Here is a 20880-nt window from a genome sequence, read left to right as displayed (position 1 = left end):
TATAGGCAGAAAAATACTAAATTACATACAAGTGTTCTCTATTAAGAATAAAATGGAATGATTTTATGATTCTTGCTGGTAAATGGATGAATCTGTAGACGATCATGCTAAGTGAAATAAGTCAAGTCACTCAAAAAGCCAAAGGTCAAGAGTTCCTTCTGATATGAGGATGATAATACACAAGGGGGATGAGGGGAAGAATAGAGGTTCATTGGATTAGACAAAAGGGAATGAAGGGAAGGGAAGGGAAATGGGAATAGGAAAGACAGTGGAATGAATTGGACATGGCTTTCCCATGTTTATATGAATATTCCACCAGTGTAACTGCACATCATGTACAACCACAAGAGTGGGATCCTAATTAGAATAAGTTATACTCCATGCATGTATGTCAAAACATGCACTACTGTCATATATATCCATAAGGAACAATTTTTTTTAAAAAGAATAAAATATACATTTTATACCTGGCAGTCATCCACCTTTGTTCTCATCACTCCTTTCATATATTCTTTGTCCATGGTAGGAGAGACACCAAAACTATTTCCCATACATAATATTTCTGCTTTTCCATCTGGATAAGTCACTTCCACAGAACCATTGAGAATCACTGACCAGGAGTCCAGCTAATTAAAAAAAAAAAAAAAAAAAGGTGAAAAAGCAGGAATTAGTATTGTGATGACACAGCTATAAGTTTCAGAATGGTACTTCCTGGTACTTAAAAAAGCTTAGCGGATCCTCTGCCTTAAAAATGGAATAAATAACTTAAGTGATACTAACTCTTCAGGAAGTTCACAGAATAAGCATTTATACACAACTGCATATCTACATGTTCTCATATGCCTAGCACAGAGCAATTTCATCCTGCCCTTTAAGTCTGACTTTGGATATTCTTCTCGAAAGTGACATAAGGAAAAAAGTTTCCTCTGTATCCCAAAGGACATGTAAATAATATATAATAATCACTACTGCCCTGACATCATATTGCCCTGATAAAAAGCACTGTATTTATGACATAAGTTGCAAAACTGAAATGTTAATGAGGCTATAGCTCAGTGGTAGAGCATCTGCCTAATGTGTGAAACCCCGGGTTCAATCCCCACCACCGCAAAAACCATTACCAATATTGTATGAAATATTATATAATGGAGAATAAAATAATGGATTTAGAATGCTGTGATGAAATAAGTACATAATATTTTTTTTTCTACATAATAATTTTTTATTCAAACTTTTTACTGCTGATTTCTGAGAAGGAAAATATAAGAACTGAGTTTTTGTCTAAGTGCTGAATTGGGAGATCCTCAAACAAGCTTTTCAAGAGGCAGGAATATTTACTGACCTCTTCACCATCATTTAGCACAATGGTCCCTGCTCTTTCCACCACTGCAAACACCATCACAGCGCAGAGTTCTCGTCTCACTGACATCGTCATATTGGCAAATGCAGGCAGCTGGTGCATAAACTCCAAGAGTTGTTCTGAAAAGCAAAAGATACTCCTGGTCAAAACCACACCCTTTATTAAAAGTGAATCTTCCAAAAGAATGCTCTAGGTTTTTTTCTTTGAAAATGCCACACAATTTTGCCTACTGAAAAATACATTTTCGGTATTTTCAGTAAAAGTCTAATTTTCTGTAGGTACATAAAGATTTCTGTCACCAAGAAAATGGTGGTTATTTCCTTATTGATTTAGAAGCAAGAGGTTACACTGTAAACCAAACACTAAAGGCACTGAAGAAATCATTAAACTTAAAATGGGAAATTTCAACTGAAATCCAGCTGTCATCTACTAAAGTAAGGCTTATTATAGTCAAAATAGAAATGGAGCTCTGAGAATTCTCTAGTAAGGTGCCAACTCCATTCTAGTGCCTTTTAGGGCAGGTAGATACTTAAAATAGCAAAAATAACTACATTTAATTAAAAAAATATTCCAAGGGAGATTTTCTATGGATCAGACAAATCCATAAAAATTAGTCAATTCAAAAGTCACAACATATCATTTAAGCGAGAATGGATATACCATTTCTTATCCCACAGATTGGCAAAAAGAAGAAAAGTCTGATCACTCTTCTACTGGCAACACTATGGAGAAACACCTTATATTTTGTTATAGTTGGGGCTGTTGACAAGGCAGATGACTTCATAGTTCCTCAAATGCTGTGATCTCTACCCTTTAGTTTTGTGTTTCCTATTATTAAGTAGCTTTACTAATTATCTACTAGGGTTTCTCCTCATTCTTCACAATGGCCCTGTGAAATGCATGTGTTCATAGGGAGGAAACTGAGGCTCAGACACATATAATTAGAAGGTGGCAGTGACATGATTCAGGACTATGGACTCTGGGTGGCAGTGAAGAGCACAGGGTATGTGTCAAGACATTCAATTCTTCCTAGTGGTCTTCCTTATTAGTGGTCTTACTTCCTAGTGGTCAACTTGTAAGTTGGTAAATTTCCTAAGACAGTTTTCTCATTTGCAAAATAATATATCTACCTTCATTGAACAGCGATGAGAATCAAAAGTATTGATAAAGTACTTGTCACAGAGTAAATATTCAACAAATAAGAACTGCTATTGTTGTCATTATAATTATAGTCATGGTATCATCTAACCTCTCAGCTAAATATAACATATATTTTTCTTGTCACCCACACAATCTAACTGTCCTTTATATATTCCTTCTGTTAATTTTGAGCAAGAAATTTTATGTTATTGTATGCATTTTGTTAACTGCTAGGGAAAAAGTAACACAGAAAAATATAATCTGTGAAAACATTACAATTCCAGAAGGACAGACTGAGTGGTTTCCTCTTGTCCAGTTGGGTAATGTCACATTCTGACTAGACTCTATATCATCCCTCCTCCTGGTACAGTGCTTGTCATTACACAAGGTGGCTTGGATAATCAGGAGAATAATGATAAGTGGCACCCAGGCATTCTGTACAGTAGTAGGACCGTGTTCTTTAACCTGACCCAGATTTATGTGTCAGAAAATCAATTTACTGTTGCAACCAATATTAAAAAAAAGATGATGATGATGATAAAATATCAAAGCACATCAGTCAGAATTTAAAGATTAAATTCTGTTTAGTGAATATTTTACTTCTGAAATGAGTAGGTGTGTCTGAGTTGTGCCATAAAATATATTTATTCCCAAGAACAGCAAAGAGATTCTGAATACCACTATAAGAGGTGACCCATATCTATCCATATGAAAGGTAGGAATCACTATTTTACAACTGCACTGACCTTTTGATTTGAAATACAGAAGCAAATGAACAAGACATGGTCCTCTGATCAGCACATCACGGTTAATTCTGCTGTTCCCAGCCTGTTTTCTGTAGCCATCATCCCTCGTCCCTCACCATAAGCTATTACAATATAACCTGTAGACCACACATCTCACCTTTTTCTCTCCTAGCAGTTGTTAAATTTCCTTGGGCAAGCGAAGGTTAATGGGCTTAAGGAAAATGTGAGACCGGAAGTTCATTATATGTAAAAAATGTTTTTGAATTTAAGATACGTTCAGAGAATACCAGAAGTCAAATAATTACCACACATATGACTGCAGAAGAAAAAGTGGGCAGAACACGTAAAATATCTCCACTAAGGTCCACTAGAATGACTGTAAAGTGCTTTGAATAAACGTGTTTGTTGTTTCTGACAGGTTCTTATTTTATTAGTGGGTCATGCAATCAATTTGTGATATATAAGCAGTGACTGGCATTAATACAACAAGATAGGAAATAACTATATCACATATTATAAGAATAAAATGGACGGGAAAGATCTAATAATAGTAGATATACATAGTTCTTCAAGTTTAGTAGAAGAACCAAGATGGCATAAATGCTTACCTGGATAGTTTTTAAGACTCTCAAGGATTCAAAAGTATCCAAACACTGGTTTTGTGAAAACTCCTACATAACTATTTACTACAGTGGAGATTTGGAGCGATTTTTAAAAAAGAATTTTTCTATCATTAATATTTAAAAATACAATAAATAAATTGGAAGCACTTGGCTATTTAAGCATTTGGTTCAAACTAAACTCTGATAATGCCAATAGTATTACACAAACTAGAGGGGCTAAGGTAGCCAAGAGCTGAGAACTTGGGATGAGTACTAAGACAGTCCCTAGAATAAATGAAAAGGAGAAGCCATGGGGCAGTGCAGAACTGCTTTTTAAATATTTCTAGAAGAAACTTTTAGAATTATATTCTTATTTAGAATGATATACCACTGTAACATGTCCTATTTTGTTAAGATAGGAATGTTCTTGTTTATGAAAAATTTTAGTTTCTAAAAAATTTTTGTTAGTAGTCATTGTGACACAAAGAAAAAAACAATTCAACTTAGAGACACCAGAAGCTGAAATCAGCTCAGAAAATAAGTTTATCTTGGTTTGCTTGATTCAATTTTCTGTTTAATAAAGGCTTAATATTGTGTTGTTGTTGTTGTTGTTGTTGTTTTCAATCTCAAGAGGTTTATGGTGATACATGAAGCTGGAGGAAAAAAAATTATTTCAAAGAGATCAAAGTCATTCTTTTTCTACCTTAATATATCAAGCCCTCAAAACAAAAAATAAAACTTCAGGGGCTAGAGTAGTAGAGCACTCAGTAGTAGAGCACTTGCCTAGCATGTGTGAGGCACTGAGTTGGATCTTCAGCACCACATAAAAATAGATAAATAAACAAATAAATTAATTAAATAATGGTATAAAACAAGGTGCAAAACCATTCAATAATTGAGTACAGCTGGGAGCAGTGGCACATGTCTTTAATTCCAGTTCCTACGCAGGAGGCTGAGACAGAAGGATCACGAGTTCAAGGTAGACCTGAGAAACTTAGTAAAATCAAATTTCAAAAAAGAAAAGAAAAGCAAGCAAGTAAACAAATGATTTTTGCACTTATTTGTAGGAATAAGCACTTCTTGCTTTCCAGAAATTCTGAGATAGAAGCCTTCTCAAATACAAAGCCAAAGTCTTAAATTTCCAGGAATAACAGACATCCTGCACATATTTTAATAATCAGCATTTTCTTCCACAGCTATTAAAAAAATAAATTAAAAACAGCAGATACACTCACTTACAAGACAACTTCCAACCAAATGAACTTGTACATAAGCAATATTCTATCTAATAAAAAAAAAACTATAATCAAGGTTCTGAATTAAGATGGTAAATTGAACACACTTGCAGTTCAATTCTTTCAAGTACAATAGAGGGATCTAAAAAACAAAATAAGTTTGCACGGACAAAAAACAGAAGTATTAAAAAAAAAAAAAAAAAACAGCTTTGGACACTGGAAATCAGACAAACACGTTGGTTTCTGATACATGACAGGGACACCCCTGTCTTCAGGGGGTGAATCTGAGAACCACTGCACTCAGTTCACTCCCCCACCTCCACTATATGCTCCTCTGAAGCACTCACCACTGTCTGCAACGTCTGACCTGTTCACTTGCTAATCACTGTCTCCCCAACAGACTTTGACAAAACAAGAGCCTCTGCCCTGTTCACCACGGGCATTGCTCAGAGCTAGGAAATGTTCAGCACCCAGAAGGCGCTCTACTACATTAGCTGAATGAATGGATGAATAATTACCACCATATGATGATGTTCACCTACAGAGAGTTAGCAACTCGCATCAATGACTGTAGTTTAAATTACACATAACTAATTCAAGGGTTTGGTTTTCCATATTTCACTCTCCTTACTCCCTATCTCATGTCTATTTTAAATGGTCAAAGTTCTCCCACAAACATGTTTGTCCCACTCGAACAAGTAATAAGACAAGCTACTCACACATACACATACCCACACCTTCCTATAGCTAATCCCACAAACTCAGTTCATTTGATTTCTCTTGAAATACATATTGACCCAAAGAATTAGGCAAGTGGTGGAACAGATAGATCATTTGGGTTCAGGCAAGGGTGGTTATGGATTCCAGAACTTTGGTGGGAGATGACCGCACAGAAGTTGCTCTTGTTCCTAATATGCTAAGCAAAAAGTCAGAGTTGGGGATGTATTCAAATACAAGGCCATTATTACACAATTGACTCTTGCTCATGATGGAAGGTAGATATAAAGTCACTTAGAACTTTTAACTTTACAGTACAAGTAAAGAAACGTCTTTACCCTCACAGCACAGGTGCCACTAGCTTGGCATACTATCCTCTTCCACTCAGACTTCCTTCACATGGAACCAGAGCGGAAACAAATCCATTCATATGACAATTTACTAACTGCCATCAACCCACATTTACACACAGAAAACACAAACTTAACAGAACTAGAGCTTAGAAGACAACTAATGGAATTAAAACTACCTGGAAGACAAATTTAGTTGTGTGTGTGTGTTATAAATTAAGCTATGAAAGAAGTTTTGTGGAACGATTTTACTAGGAAGTTCATTCACAGTATTATGTGTAGACTTCTGAAGGTATGGGCTAACACTGACTTTTTATTTTTTCCCAACAAATACTACATATACAAAGGAAAAGCATTCATCACCAACATTTATACAAAGGAAATTCATAAATTAATGTCTTCTTAAAGTTTACTAGATTTGCGCTCTATTGTATCAGACAGTTTTACCTCTAAATATTTTAAACCGCTCCTAGATTTATTTTATTGGTTGTACTTACCAATATCGTCATCTGTTCTGTCGATCGGGTCCTTCTCCAGGCAGTCTCTCACAATGTCCCTACTCATCAGCGGATCTGATGCCCTCTCGATGTCTTCCTCATCATCGTCGTCCTCGGAATCCACCGCTGTTTCTGGCAACCCACTCAGGTCCATATCACCAGCCTCACTTTCTGTGGCCTTAAAATGAACATTTAAGATATTTTAAAAACTAACTTTGGGAACCCAAAGAGATAAGAACAATTATAGTTCAAAGTAGTTATGTTGTATTTATTTTTCTGTAACTAAGTTAGAAGGACTCCACATTCAACTATTTGTGCATCAGACACTATAAAAAGAACTACTTCAACAAAATCATTCATACTAAAATGTTAGGATGAATGATTTTAATATCAGCAGTTTTTATTTCTTATCTGAGCCATCACACAGCATTTGAAACATAGTAGAATAAAGAATAAAAAATAGTACTTGTTTCATTTCATTTTTCAAATAGAACAGTTTAAGCTATGAGCTAAAGGGTAACAATTTGTTGATTCTGAACAATTCTCCTCCAGAAGAACTGATATGAATTTATCAATGCCAAGAAGACTAAACTGATTTCCCCTCTTAGAGAGTCTTTTAGGAGAAATAAACCACAAATCAAAGGTAACCTGATAAAAACACAAACCAAACAATAACAATTAGTTAAAATAACTACTCTTAAAGTATATATCAAGAAACAGTATAGGAGATCACATATGCCTAAAGTTGACACATTCTATCTTCCTATTTATCAACATACCTGACTACATTATCAACCAAATGTCAACTTAAAAAGACAAACATCAGGGGCTGGGATTATAGCTCAGTGGTAGAGTGCTTGCTGCTTGCCTAGCACGTGTGAAGCACTGGGTTTGATCCTCAGCACCACAATAAAATAAATAAAATAAAGGTATTGAGTCCACCTACAACTAAAAATATTTTTCTAAAAAAAGACATACACCAATACCTGAATAACCTGAATATTTAGTTTCTTAATCACCAAAGTCACTTATTTCAAGATGGTCTCTTCTGCTGGGCTATCTGAAGACTAGAACAATTATTCTTCCAGGTTTATCTGTAAATGTTTCAAATATAAATACACACACATACACACACTATACACACACACACACACACACACATCCACATATGTACATACATGTGTTGTATTTGGTCTTATTGACATTATATACACAGAATTCACTAAATGCTTATATATAGTGAGAATGAATTTAATTCAATGTTACCTATATCAATCCTGAACATCACAAATGTATTTTTCTAACTGAAATACTAAACTCTGGAAAACATCTTATTGTAAAGTTAATTCTGTAGAAAATGTGTATGATAAAGCTTACCAATTTCAATTCAAAGCCCACATGCTTATTTTTTTAAAGACAATAAAGAGCTTTAAGAATATATAAAGATTTTTTTAAAGAAAAAAATATAAAATATTGACCCTGATAATAATACTTGGCTAAACACTGAATACTTAACAATGTGCTTTAACCACTACTCATATATTAACTCATTTAATCCTAAAAATAACCCTATGAATTAAAAGCCACTAACTCTTATTATTCTCTGAAAACTTAGGTAAAGAAAGATTATTTTTCCAAGGTAGTGCTGCTGACAAATTGTGAAATCAAGATTAGAAACTAGGAATTTGACTCCAGAGGCTTAAGCACAATCTAATCTGCCTCTTTATACTTAACAATTACACAAAAATGTGGCTTTCAGAAGGATGTGTACACTTTTCTTATAATTTCAACTGAATGGTTTAAAGAACGAATTGTGCTATTTTCTTATCAATGAAGATTCACCTTTTTAAAGTCTAGGTTTATATCACAGAACATAAGATTTAGTCCTACATTTTGAAGCAATACAAGCACTTGCTAAAATTTTCTCAAGAGTAACAGAATTTTAATCACATTTGCAGTTATTTAGGTATATTTTCCTGAACTTAAGATACGTGTTTTCTAATAAGAAACAACTAAGTGAAGTGGAAAATTATTAAAGACAGAAAACCTAATGTCTACAAAAGCCCCTTAAACAACAGCCTTAGTGCTACTGACCATTGTCAGCAGAGGAGTATTCCAGGTAGAAGAGGCATCTGCAGCCCAAGCATGGGGAATTGAATTATGACACACTCAGAAACTTGTCCCCCTATTTAAATTTGGAATTCAGAGAGTTATCTCTAGATTCCAGAAAGAAAGCGGAGTAGTAGAACTTGAAGTGATGCTGCAGCCAAGGCTGTGGTCAGGGAAACCAGGAGAGCATCACTGTTATCCCTACCTTATTTCTGAAGTCTAAAAGAAGTTGCTAATGCTTACTATGATTACATTTTCATCCATTTCACCTTAACTTTGAAGACTCTATTACTCCTTATCTTATAGTTTCAAATATACTATCAGTCCTATTCTATACACAACTTCTTTACTATTAGAACAAACTGAACAAGCAGCACTATTGACAAAAGCAATAAAAAGAATTTCTTTTAACTAATATTTGAAATAACTAAAGGTTATTTTTTAATTTTTAAAACAACATATGCAAAAAGATGAAAAATATATTTTATACCATCCTAAAGAAGTTACTATCATTTAAATGAAATATATTTAAGTCCTGCCCCTAATCCATGCTGGTGACTAAACTTTGGAATGTTAATTGGTATCATCTCTTCAAAACTGAACCTTCCACTTCTTTTGATCATAGATGTCTGCTATCTCTATGAGTATTCCATTCTTTAGGATACAAGCTATTCATAAAATAACATTCATTAAACCAATAATTTGGAAGATTGCTTTTACTTAGAATAAACTTCTATTTTATTTTAAGATATTATAGAATTCCCTAAATAATACATTTTAAAAGACCTTGACAAGCAACCTTTCAGGCATCTACTAATGTCAACCACAGTTACAGTGAAAGGCAAGATGTTTGGAGACCAAGTAAAGTTGAAAGGTTAAGGAACAAAAGCTGGTCTCCAGGGGAAGAGAACTAAACCCTTAGAGCCTGGAACCCAGTATTTACTGAATTTATATTAGCTCAAGGAACAAAGAAACTTGGTTTAGTGCTCCAATTCTCGCCTCTACCATTCATTATATGGTTTCAGCAAAGTTACCCAACCCCCATGAGCTCATTTTTTCATCTGTCAACTGGAACTACAGCTTCTCACCATTCAAAGGACAACTTTTGGATTCAATAAGGGGAAAGGATTCCAGTTATAGCCCTAGATCATAAGTCCCATTCTCAAGAGAATACATTTTTCTCCTTAGTCCTTACATACTTTATACATCTCTCTATTATCAGCAATGAGTCCTGCACACAATTTATATTTGAACAATTTGACAAAAAAAAAAAAAAAAAAATTCTGCCAGGTGCAGTGGCTCAGGAGGCTGAGGCAGGAGGATTTCAAGTTCAAAGCCAGCCTCAGCAAAATCGAGGTGCTAAGCAATTCAGTAAATCTCTGTCTCTAAATGAAATACAAAACAGGACTGGGGATGTGGCTCAGTGGTTGAATGCTCCTGAGTTCATACCTGGGTATCCCCCGCCAAAAAAAAAAAAAAAAAAAAAAATCCGTTGAAGGTCTATGCCCAACTCCTTATGTACCTGTAAACAAATTTCTTTTCTTTTTAACTTTATTTATTTTTTTAATGTGGTGCTGAGAATTGGACTCAGTGCTTCACACATGCTAGGCAAGTGCTCTATCACTGGGCCACGACTCCAGCCCCACTGTAAACAAATTTCTTTCAGATTAAATATACACATCAAATTCTGGTCAAATGGTTCATATAATGAGACAGACATCATTACCCTATGTATATGTATGATTATGCAAATGGTATGAATCTACTTTGTGTACAACCATAGAAACGAAATGATGTACCCCATTTGTGTACAATGAATCAAAATGCAGTCTGTAAAAAAATAAAAGCCAAATTAAAAAAGTTAAAAAAAAAAAAAAAAGGGATCCAATCAAGAAGTCAAAGTTGCAATGGCTTGAGTTTCTCTTAAAAGGGAGCAGAACTGGCCAGACTCATCCACTATACATGTTAAGCTGTGTGTTGTAAGAATAATAAAGGAAACAAAGGAGTGCTTTCACTCTTTCAAGAGCCAGGATCCAATTGAGAATGCTGATGTTCCTTGACTTACATACAATAGGCTTACATCCAGATAAACCCACGGCAAATGGGAAATGTCATAAGTTGAAAAATGCTCTTAATACACCTGACCTACCACATGTCCTTGCTTAGCAACACAGCACTCTACAGACTATATAGGTTTATCCCCTCATGATCACATGGCTGACTAGGACCTGCAGCTTGTTGCTGGTACCCAGCATCTTAAGAGTATCTTAATTCATATCACCAGGCTGGGAAAGAGCAAAATTTCAAAAGGTGAAGTATGGTTTCTACTGAATGTGTATTCCTTCTGCATTATCATAAAATAAAAAGAAAAAAATCCTAAAAAGAAAAAAAGATTGTGTACTGAATGACTACCAAGTATCTAGCACTAAATTTGATGCTTTTAATAGAATCTTCACATCAATTCAGCACATTATATTATTACCCTTACTTAACAGATAAGAAAACACACAAGAAAATTAGTAAGGTGCTAAATATGAACAGAACAGTAATTGTCTAAGATTCAATGTCAGATCTGACCAACACAAAATACTAAATACTATGCCAAGATTTCCCAATAGACAGTCTTTATGAAAAAAAAAAAAAAAGTTAAGATATAAAACAGTAATACAATGTTTTCTACTTCGCTAAGTCAGAAACATAATGTTTAAAAATATGCATTTGCACATAAATATACATAAAATACTTGCTGTTTTCTAGCTTCCTCTAAACTACATTTTTAAGATTAATGCTGGTTTTTAAACTCTTTTATTCTACGTACACAGACTCTTTTTGTTTAAAAGGTATCAGATTATATTTGTCTCGGGAGCAAGGAGAAAGGCTTATGGATTTGTTATGGTTTGGATGTGGTATTCCCCAAAAGCTCACATGTGAGATAATGCATGAAGGTTTGGAGGAGAAATGATTGGATTATTAGTTGACCTAATTAGTGAATTAATGGGATTCACTGAGTGGTAGCTGGAGACAGGTGGGGTGTAGCTAGAGGAAGTGGCTCACTGGGGGTGTGGCTATGGGGAGTGTATTCTGTATCTGGAGACTGGATTCTCTGTCTGCTTTCTGATCATTATGTGAGCTTCTTCCTTCCACCACACTCTCCAGTCATGATGTGCAACCAGGAGGAATGGGGCCAGCTTTCTATAGACTAAGACCTCTGAAATTAAGACCTTTCTATAGACTAAGCCCTCAAATAAACTTTTTCTCCTCTACAATTGTTCTGGTCAGGTCTTTTAGACACAGCAGCAAAAAAGATGACTAAAACAGTATTTGTCAGGCAAATTATTCCTGTCCTATATTAATTTAACTTATACATGTATAGCCTATAACATAGGTTTAGTTGCCCTTTAACATTTAAGTAGTAATATTCTTAAACATATAACAATATTATCATATTGAGCTGAAAGCCCTATGACATTTATAAATCAAACGGGATTCAATATATTCAGTTATTGCAAATATAGTTTTTAAAACCATTTTATATGGCATTTTTTTTTTATATATGGCATTTTTAAAAGAATGTCAAGAAAAGGAACAAACAGGAAATTTTAAATGCCATACAGCTCTAGTGAACTGTTAATTTAACTAAAATAAAAGTAAAATTCTACAAGTTTTATTTTACAAAACAAAAATCTTTATTAAATATACCACATATATTGTCATATAAGGGGGTTGCTTAGTAAGTATCTCAATAAATTGTGTGCAGAATTTCAAACATACATATTTAACCCAACTAGCATTTAAGCCAGATCCAAATTTAGGCTGGGAAGTTATGCTGAATGTTAATGTTGATGCTAAGTTAAGTGAGACAACAGAGTGAGTTGGAACATAACATAAAATCAGACACGTGGAAAGTACGAAAATATATTTAGGAATAAACGTGTTTCTATTAAGCTTAGTTTGTGTATCAGAATTTACATTTTTCCAAATTTAGTAACATCAGTGTTTTTTACTTCAACATTGGCTTTCAAAAATTCTTATGTCTAAAGGAGAAAGAAAATTTTTCCACACTTTTTATTGGTACATTATACATAATGGCAGGATTTGTTGATACACATTCATATTGGCACATAATATAACAATATAATTTGGCCAACATAAAAAAGACAGTTTTATAAAGTTCTCAATGTAAACTGTTAGGTTGAGTTCTCCAAACTACAATCCTATGGGTACTATGTAAAAGTATACATTTAAGTAAGAAAATTTGTGTTTACTTGATAGGCAAAAGTGTCACTTTTCATATTCAAGTCCTCTTATAGTCAATTACTAACACATTTTAAATATTAAAAGGTACAAAATTTCTAAATATTTTAAGATACAAAGATTTCTATTTTCTGTAAATTATTTTCTTCTGTTCTTTGAACATTTACTTTTATATTGTGAGTTAAGCATTTTTCTTAATAATTTGCATAAATTATTTATGTTCTGACTCTAAATCTTTGTCTCAATTGGTCACTTAGTTATTAAAATGTTCTGGTCATTATAACATTAAGAGTTTGCTAACTCCTTAGTTTATGTGGGATTTATCTTAACTGTGATACAAAAGAAGATAAAATAATCTCCCGCCCTAAATGTTACATTAAATAATCCATCACTTTCTCTGTTATTTTCTCCTGAATTATATATTACATCATTTTATATAAGTTCCAATTTGCTTGGACTCTGTTCTATGGATCTATTTTTGTACAAATATTTTCAGTCCACCTAAGCCACTCACTGATAGTCACACCATTAAACTATTTAATTATGTCTGGAAATGGCACTGTCTCATATCACCAGAGGCACTCAGCTTTCTACCACCAATTTCCAATTCTTTCAGCTTGCTTCCAAAAGCCTCTGAGGTAACCCTCTCTCAACTTAAGCAGGACCGTCAGTCTTTAAGACTACTACCTTCAATGTCCATGTCTCACATCTCTCTTGATTTCCTTTCACATCCAGCTTATATGCCCCAGTCTATTATTTCAATTATATTCACTGAACACAACTTTACTGAATACCTACAATTTCCTGCCACTCAATTGGGCTGTGGAGGAAAAAAATGGAGACAAGCCCAATGCTTTCTTGAAGCTAGGAAGCTGTCATTCCAAAAGGTGGATAACACAGGGATGACATAGAAAAGTAATATTGTTTCAATTAAGTCTAGGAAGAAATAAAAGGACTAACCAAGAAAGGTACCTGAAAGTAGGATCTTCTTCACAGAGAGTAAAATAAGGGAAGTGAGTAAATTAAGGAAGAATTCTATGAGGAGAAATGATACTTGAAAGTGAAGGTGGAGGAAAAAAAAAAAAAAAAACTACAAGAAAGCCTTCCAGACAGAAGGTATACTTTTTGCAAAACTTTGCACGTAGAAAGAGCTTGCCACTGCACATTATTCCACCTATCTTTGTACTGCACTCATTTCATAAAATGTCAATCCTGGGTAAAGTCAACTCTCAGCTTTCTTTGTGCCTCCTGAGCAGGGCAGAGGGAAATCCTGTATATTTGAGGGCACCACCTCAATCGAGCCTCCATTTCTCTGGTCAACTGGCCTTCCCACTCTCTGCAATCATTACTTCAAAACTTTCTCCTAAAAGCTCTTTACCTTCCAACCTCTCACTCTCAACCAATGAACTCTTCATAGAGAAAACAGATGTCATAAGACAAGGACTCCCTCAACTTCCCTACTCCAAAGCCATCAGGATGTGTCCCTGTTAAAACAGACAATTCTTCTCCTAAGGCTACTCACTGGTCATCCCACATAATTCTTGAATTCCTTGACTCCCACCTGTCAGGAATATCATTCTACTCTTTTCTTTCCTATACCTAATGTTCAATATCAATCTCTCTGTGCTCAAAGAAAATACCTTCTTCTAGGTCAGAACTGTACAAAGATTAAAAGGGTAACATGGGAGACAGTTTCTCATCCCTGGAATTATTCAAGAATACAAAGGATGAGCCAACTATGAAACTTCTCACCTTAAGAATTTCTGATTCAAAGATAACAGAAATGGTCTATTGAGAATCACTATTAAAGGCTAAGTGTTGCATAGTCAATAACTACATCTTTAGGTATTATCTATGCATTTTTCCTTTTTCTTCCTTTTTTGGGCAGGGGGGCAGGGGTATCAGGGATTAAAGCCAGGGGCACGTAACCAACTGAGTCACATCCCTCACCATTTTTATGTTTTGTTTGTTTGTTTGTTTGAGACAGGATCTCGCTAAGTTGCTTAGGACCTTGCTGAGTTGCTGAGTTCTGGCTGTGAACTTGTGATCCTCCCGCCTCAGTCTCTCAAGTCACTGGGATTACAGGCATGTGCCACCATGCCCAACTTTTCAGGCTATATGTGTGTCATCAAGTAAAAAAGGAATAGCCTTCAACTCAACTAAGTGAATCAAAATGATGTGCAGGGATCTTCTTCTGTAACCAAAGATCAGTTCAGACTGCAGGCTGTAAGTTTTAACTGTATGGGAGCAAGGTCCAATGTGAACTCACAGCTATGCTCTTGTTCAGATTTTCTGATGATAACTAGGAAAGCAGACATATCATCAAGAATTCCTTCATGAATTTATCCAACCTATTCAAGGCAACAACACAGAAGACTAGAATTCCCCTCAGAATGTTTCCAATAAATTACATAAAAAAGTTACTATATTCTTATAAATTCATGTTCTAGGGATTCCACTCACATGTGCAGAGAACAGTAACAGTGATAACTGCTGTAGCTTCAAATTTTATTCACTCTACATACCTTTAAACTATATAATAACCATCTCAAAGTTTGAAAGACAAGGACTCTACCACAGACATCAGTTGCTATAAGCTAAAGTACAGTATTTTACTTACAATGTTCATTGTACTGTATACGGGAACTTTTAATAAATGATTTTTAAAAATCCCCTTCCAGAAACATGTGTGAGGTAGATTTGCCCTGACACAATGCCTTCTCTAACATTTGAAGTGGAATTACTTCCTAATGAGTTAACGACAAGTTAACCTTTTATGGATCAAAGTAGAAATTTGTGAAGTCACTTTAAAGAGGCAGAGATTATATTTCTTATTGTAAATAATGAAAAATTCTTAAGCATACAAGAATTTACAAATGATTGCATTTGTGGCTAACAAAATAATTTTAAAAAAATACATTTGGAGCTGTTTAAAATATGAAATTACTAAATCAACTCTCTGTAATGCCATGAAATCACAGAAAATACATACCAAATACTATACCTCTTTAAAAGAAGATTTATTTTCCAAGATCTACTAAATTTAGGACTTAAAGTATATCTCACACATAGTATTCTAATTGATCCTTACTTTTAGTAATTAAAAAAAAAAAAAAAAACTTTTAGCACTGCCTGAATATAGACAATCCCAAACAACTATAGTGTTTGGAACAGTGATTTTTTTATAGTCAATTCACTGGACAACTCCTACTGAACCAAGAATTATACTTGGTAAAGTGAGTAAAATATTCTTTTTGTTTGAAACCTTTGAAAATCCAATATTAATAGTATGTATTTGAAAGTCCCCAAAATGGTCTTTTTTGGTATATACTTTGGTCGTTTTCCTAAATTTATATATTCCAAGCCAATGATTTTTTTTTGTTTGTTTGTTTTTTGAGATAGCTTAGGGTCTTGCAAAATTGCTGAGGTTAGTTTTGAACTTGTGATCCTCCTGCCTTAGCCTCCCAAGCCTCTGGGATTACAGGCATGTGCCACCACACCCAGCTGCCAATGAACAATTCTTTGGCAATGAAAATTATTTGGCCTCTAAAATATCTTTTAAATCTCATAGTTCTAAATTTTTATATTCATGAGTAGCAAAGAATTTATTATGAACACATAACAATATTCGTAGGCAATTTAAAAATATATATATAATTCAATGATATGATCTTAACTAATCCTTTACTTTTGTCATACTTTATAAAGATTTTAATGAGAAAAAACTTACTATAAAAGCACAATTCTGCAGTTTTCCAATCAAGTAAGAGTCATAACCCTATGTCCACAGTCAAACAGAACATTTAAAGTCAAGAGAAAAAAATTCCATTGCTACCACTCTATTTAAAATTCTGATAACTGATAAAGCAGAGGGCAGTACAATTTGACAGTAGCTCTACTTCCTAAAACAAACACACATACAACACACTGTATGCCTGTTTGAAGCATAAACTTCAATATTTTATATACACACATACACAAATAATACATATGCATACATTTGCTTCATAAATTTCATCAACTGAGAATCATAAAACTCCTTGGACTAGATGAAGATAAAGCAAATGACAAGGAAGGTACCCTCTTACCTGGTAAATATCAGAAAGACTGCTGCTTCCAGAGTCACTCGTAATGCTACATCCTGAATGGCTAGAAGAAACGTGGGTCACCTGTGGGTGGAGACTGTCAGTAAGGTGTAGTTTTGTGAAATCTGCAGGAAGCTACGGAAGGAGCAGGAAAAACTAGGGTTACAATTTGAATCAAGAACTCTAAGAAGACATTTAAAATTATAATACTGTATTCTGTGTCAGACTATTGAGCCAACAATATTATTAGGGAAGATCTTTCATTTTTCGAATTTGCAAATTACTAAATACTGTCCTTTTTTTAAGACCAAAAATCACAAAATAAACTTTTAAAGTTTGTGAGCATACAGTGAATCTTAAATAATACTAAACTCAATGCTTAAATAGGTGGGTCTGTGATTACGATGAACTTGGGTGAGCACTTAATTTAGTAAGCTACAATTTTCAAGTTACACATCAATGAGCAATTTAGTCTATTACTATTTATTAACAATCACAAATGCAATTTTGTGGCAAGAAACTGCTTAGATAAGAAAACAGATTTGAGGGTCTCTTATGCCCATATGATAGTTAAAAGTTAAAAACAAACAAACAAACAACAACAACAACAACAACAAAAAAACCCAAACATCTAGAAATAAATGAAGTGTACTGTCATATACTATACTGGGCTCTAGGGAGGACAAAGAGAAAAGACCAAAGAACTTAGAATTGAGAAAGTTATGGATAATATTTACCTATCTATACACATAAACATACGCTTTCTACTTGTTTGTGTTTAAACAAAAATAGTCTCTGTTGAAACAGATTCACTAAGCATCCCTCACAGGTGCTTGTTCCACCCCTCATATATCAGAGAGAATGGATTTTAAAAGGAAACATTCACACATTCACTCATTCAACAAATATTTACTGAAACCCTTTTCTCTTACTAACTGCTACTCAGTGAGACTCTAAGAAAACAATGCCCTCGAGAATCTTACACTCTTATCAGTTATTGCCACTGCATTTTGTGTTTTGTTTTGTTTTGGGGAAAGTACTAGGGATTGATCCCAGGGGCACTTTACCACTGACCTACAGCCCCAGTGCTTTTTTTAAATATTGAGACAGTGTTACTAAATTACTGAGTCTGGCCTCAACCTTGCAATTCTCCTGCTTCACACTCCCAAGTCACTGGGATTGCAAGTATGCACCACTGCACAAGACAATCAATTGTTTTTGTTGTTATTTTTGATTTTCCATATTTTTATTGATGTATTATAATTGTACACAATGGTGGGATTTGTTGTTACGTATCTGTACATGCACACAACATAACAATACAATTTAGCCAATATAATTCCCCAGAATTTCCCATTTTCCTTCCCTCCTACTTCCCCCTGGTCCCTCTCCTCTGTGCTATTGATCTCCCTTCAATTTAAAGGAAACTACGTTTATCAATCATATTACACTTTCACTACTGGCTAATAATACACACTATATTTTTAAATAAATGCTAACTGGCATCTCTAAATATAGACAACATACACTTTCCTGTCTGCATACTGAGTCTACTTAGCTAGTAAATAATGATAACTATAAAGATTAATTATTAAAACCTAAATAAGGGTTTATCTTAGTAACATTCCTGCCTCTCCTTAGACCTGCACCCCCGCTTTCCAAAAATATGACTTTATTCCATAGTTTAGAACGAGCCTCACAAGGGAGATGATTCAGGTTTATAACAATGATCAATGAGTTTGGCTACCTCAAAGTTCCAAACAAACAAGCAAATGCATTTATATCCTACAATCATTCAGACTAGTTCTACAAATAGATTACACCACCCCCAACTTAAGTACATGATTTTCAATAATATTTACATACAATCTGTTCAGAAATAATTATTTTTAATATTATGGGATACAGGTATATAAAAAAGTTAAGCATGAATTTATTAGGGGACATAAGATTATATGCCAAATGAAAAAGATAAAAATGCCTATGTTGGTAACCTTGGGGAAGTGAGATGTTCAGTCAAATGTGTCATCTCACTCAGAGTTTGTTTTCTTTTTAAACTGGTCATTGAAGATACTGTAGAATATCATACCATATTTAGGAGAATAACAATTCCAAATACCTCTGTATTCAGAATTTAAATTTTATTCACAACATAGAACAGTGAAAATATTTACAGGATTTCTTCAGGAACAATTTGAAGACAGAAGTTTGCAGACATGTATTAATGGTTAGGATTCTTTATGGAGCTAAGTGATGGTATCAGATACCAAAATACTATGTTCACAGACCGGGACATGTATCCTGCATGATCCAAGCTGCACTTCCATTTGGTTCAGTCACTTAGTGCAGAAGGCAAGAGAGGAAACATCACTCTGGCTCAGGGAGTTTGAAAGGCACCATCAAACATGTAATTACAGAACAATAATCTGGTTACTAGTGACTCTACTACAGGCATGACTGAGGTCGACATGTGCCACGCATTGTGATACTCTTTAAAAATTAACTTAATATGTCGACTAAGATAAATCTAATGAATTTTTACTAAGTGATTATTTACTCAAGTCTCAAAGGACTCTTCTCTTCAGCATCCATCACCTGGTCGTCCCGTCTTGCCTAAGGACTCCCTGTCCCACCAGCACTAGGAACTGTAAGAACACCACAACTCAGAAGACTTGGGCCCAGCCTTCACATGCCACAGGGTACCCACCTGTGCCTGCTTATCACCAGAAACATCAGAATTACAGAAAAGGAACAACCGTAAGAAAATAGAGAAATATTTTTTTCTTTCAAAAACTCAATTCTGGGGCAGGGGTTGTGGCTCAGTTGTAGAACGCTTGCCAAGCATGTAAGAGGCACTGGGTTTGATCCTCAGCTCCACATAAAAAATAAATAAATAAAATAAAGGCATTGTGTCAATCTACAACTAAAAAAATATTAAAAAAAAAAAACTTAATTCTATTTAAGAAATACTGAATACCTGCTATTCCAGACACTTGGCTAGGGGGAGGGAATAGGAAGGTGAATAACAGGTTTCTAGTTCCAGATGTGACAATACGACCCCAAAAGTCATTGTGATAGGTGTTAACAAACAACAGGAAAAGAAACATAGTTTTTAAAAACAGTTTGCTTTTATCCCTTCTACCACCTGTGTTTTTCATAGAATAGCATGAAATAATGATATATTAAATTTAGATTAAATGTATATACAGCTTAGCATTAATTAATTAATTATTTATTTATTTATTTATTTTTGGCGGGGTTGTGCTAGGGATCAAACCCAGGGTCTCACCCAAGATAGGCAAGTGCCCTACCACTGAGCCAAAACCTGATCCATAATTAAATACCTCTTTGTATCAGAAACTACAAAAGAGGTCATACCCAAGAAAACCATAAATTAGGAAAACCATACTATTATTAAATTTTACATCAGTCAAGGTTAACAATACCATCAGGGGAGAGATTCTGAGATGCAAAGATTTGAACTTGCCACAACACTGCATTTGGAAAATAAGCTGGAAGTCAAGGCCTATGAAAACTTCAGGTTTTAAGAGGCAAACACACCCTATGGAAGTTGGGCGTGAAAAGGAAGACATAGGCCAAGCTCCACGTCCAAACCAAAGGACATCAGGTAACAGAGAACTCCTAGCAGGAGAATAACTCCCTGTCTGAATAAGATATTTCAAAAAGGCACAAGATTCGCTTATTCCAAACTTTGTTCTAGTCTCGACCCAGTACTGATTTAAACTAACCTGTTTAAATTTCAGAATAAAATAGGACTGGGTATT

General features: G+C 34.5%; 1 protein-coding gene across 8 annotated transcripts in view; it reads right to left on the bottom strand.

Annotated features, from left to right (window-relative positions):
* The window catches only part of Rapgef2 (Rap guanine nucleotide exchange factor 2), a 247702-nt gene that overhangs the window by 33482 nt on the left and 193340 nt on the right, over positions 1 to 20880 (bottom strand). For all 8 annotated transcript variants that reach the window (XM_047566221.1, XM_047566225.1, XM_047566224.1 and 5 more), the window contains 4 exons: positions 17099 to 17230; positions 6648 to 6825; positions 1343 to 1479; positions 468 to 626 (listed from right to left, as the gene is read on the bottom strand). In XM_047566221.1, coding sequence (XP_047422177.1) covers positions 468 to 626; positions 1343 to 1479; positions 6648 to 6825; positions 17099 to 17230 — 606 coding nt within the window. The remainder of the gene's footprint in view (positions 1 to 467; positions 627 to 1342; positions 1480 to 6647; positions 6826 to 17098; positions 17231 to 20880) is intronic.

The sequence above is a fragment of the Sciurus carolinensis genome, chromosome 10 (genome assembly GCF_902686445.1).
Source record: "Sciurus carolinensis chromosome 10, mSciCar1.2, whole genome shotgun sequence".
NCBI lineage: Eukaryota > Metazoa > Chordata > Mammalia > Rodentia > Sciuridae > Sciurus > Sciurus carolinensis.
The sequence above is the reverse complement of the archived record's forward strand: the minus strand, read 5'-3'. Positions and strand labels throughout refer to the sequence as shown.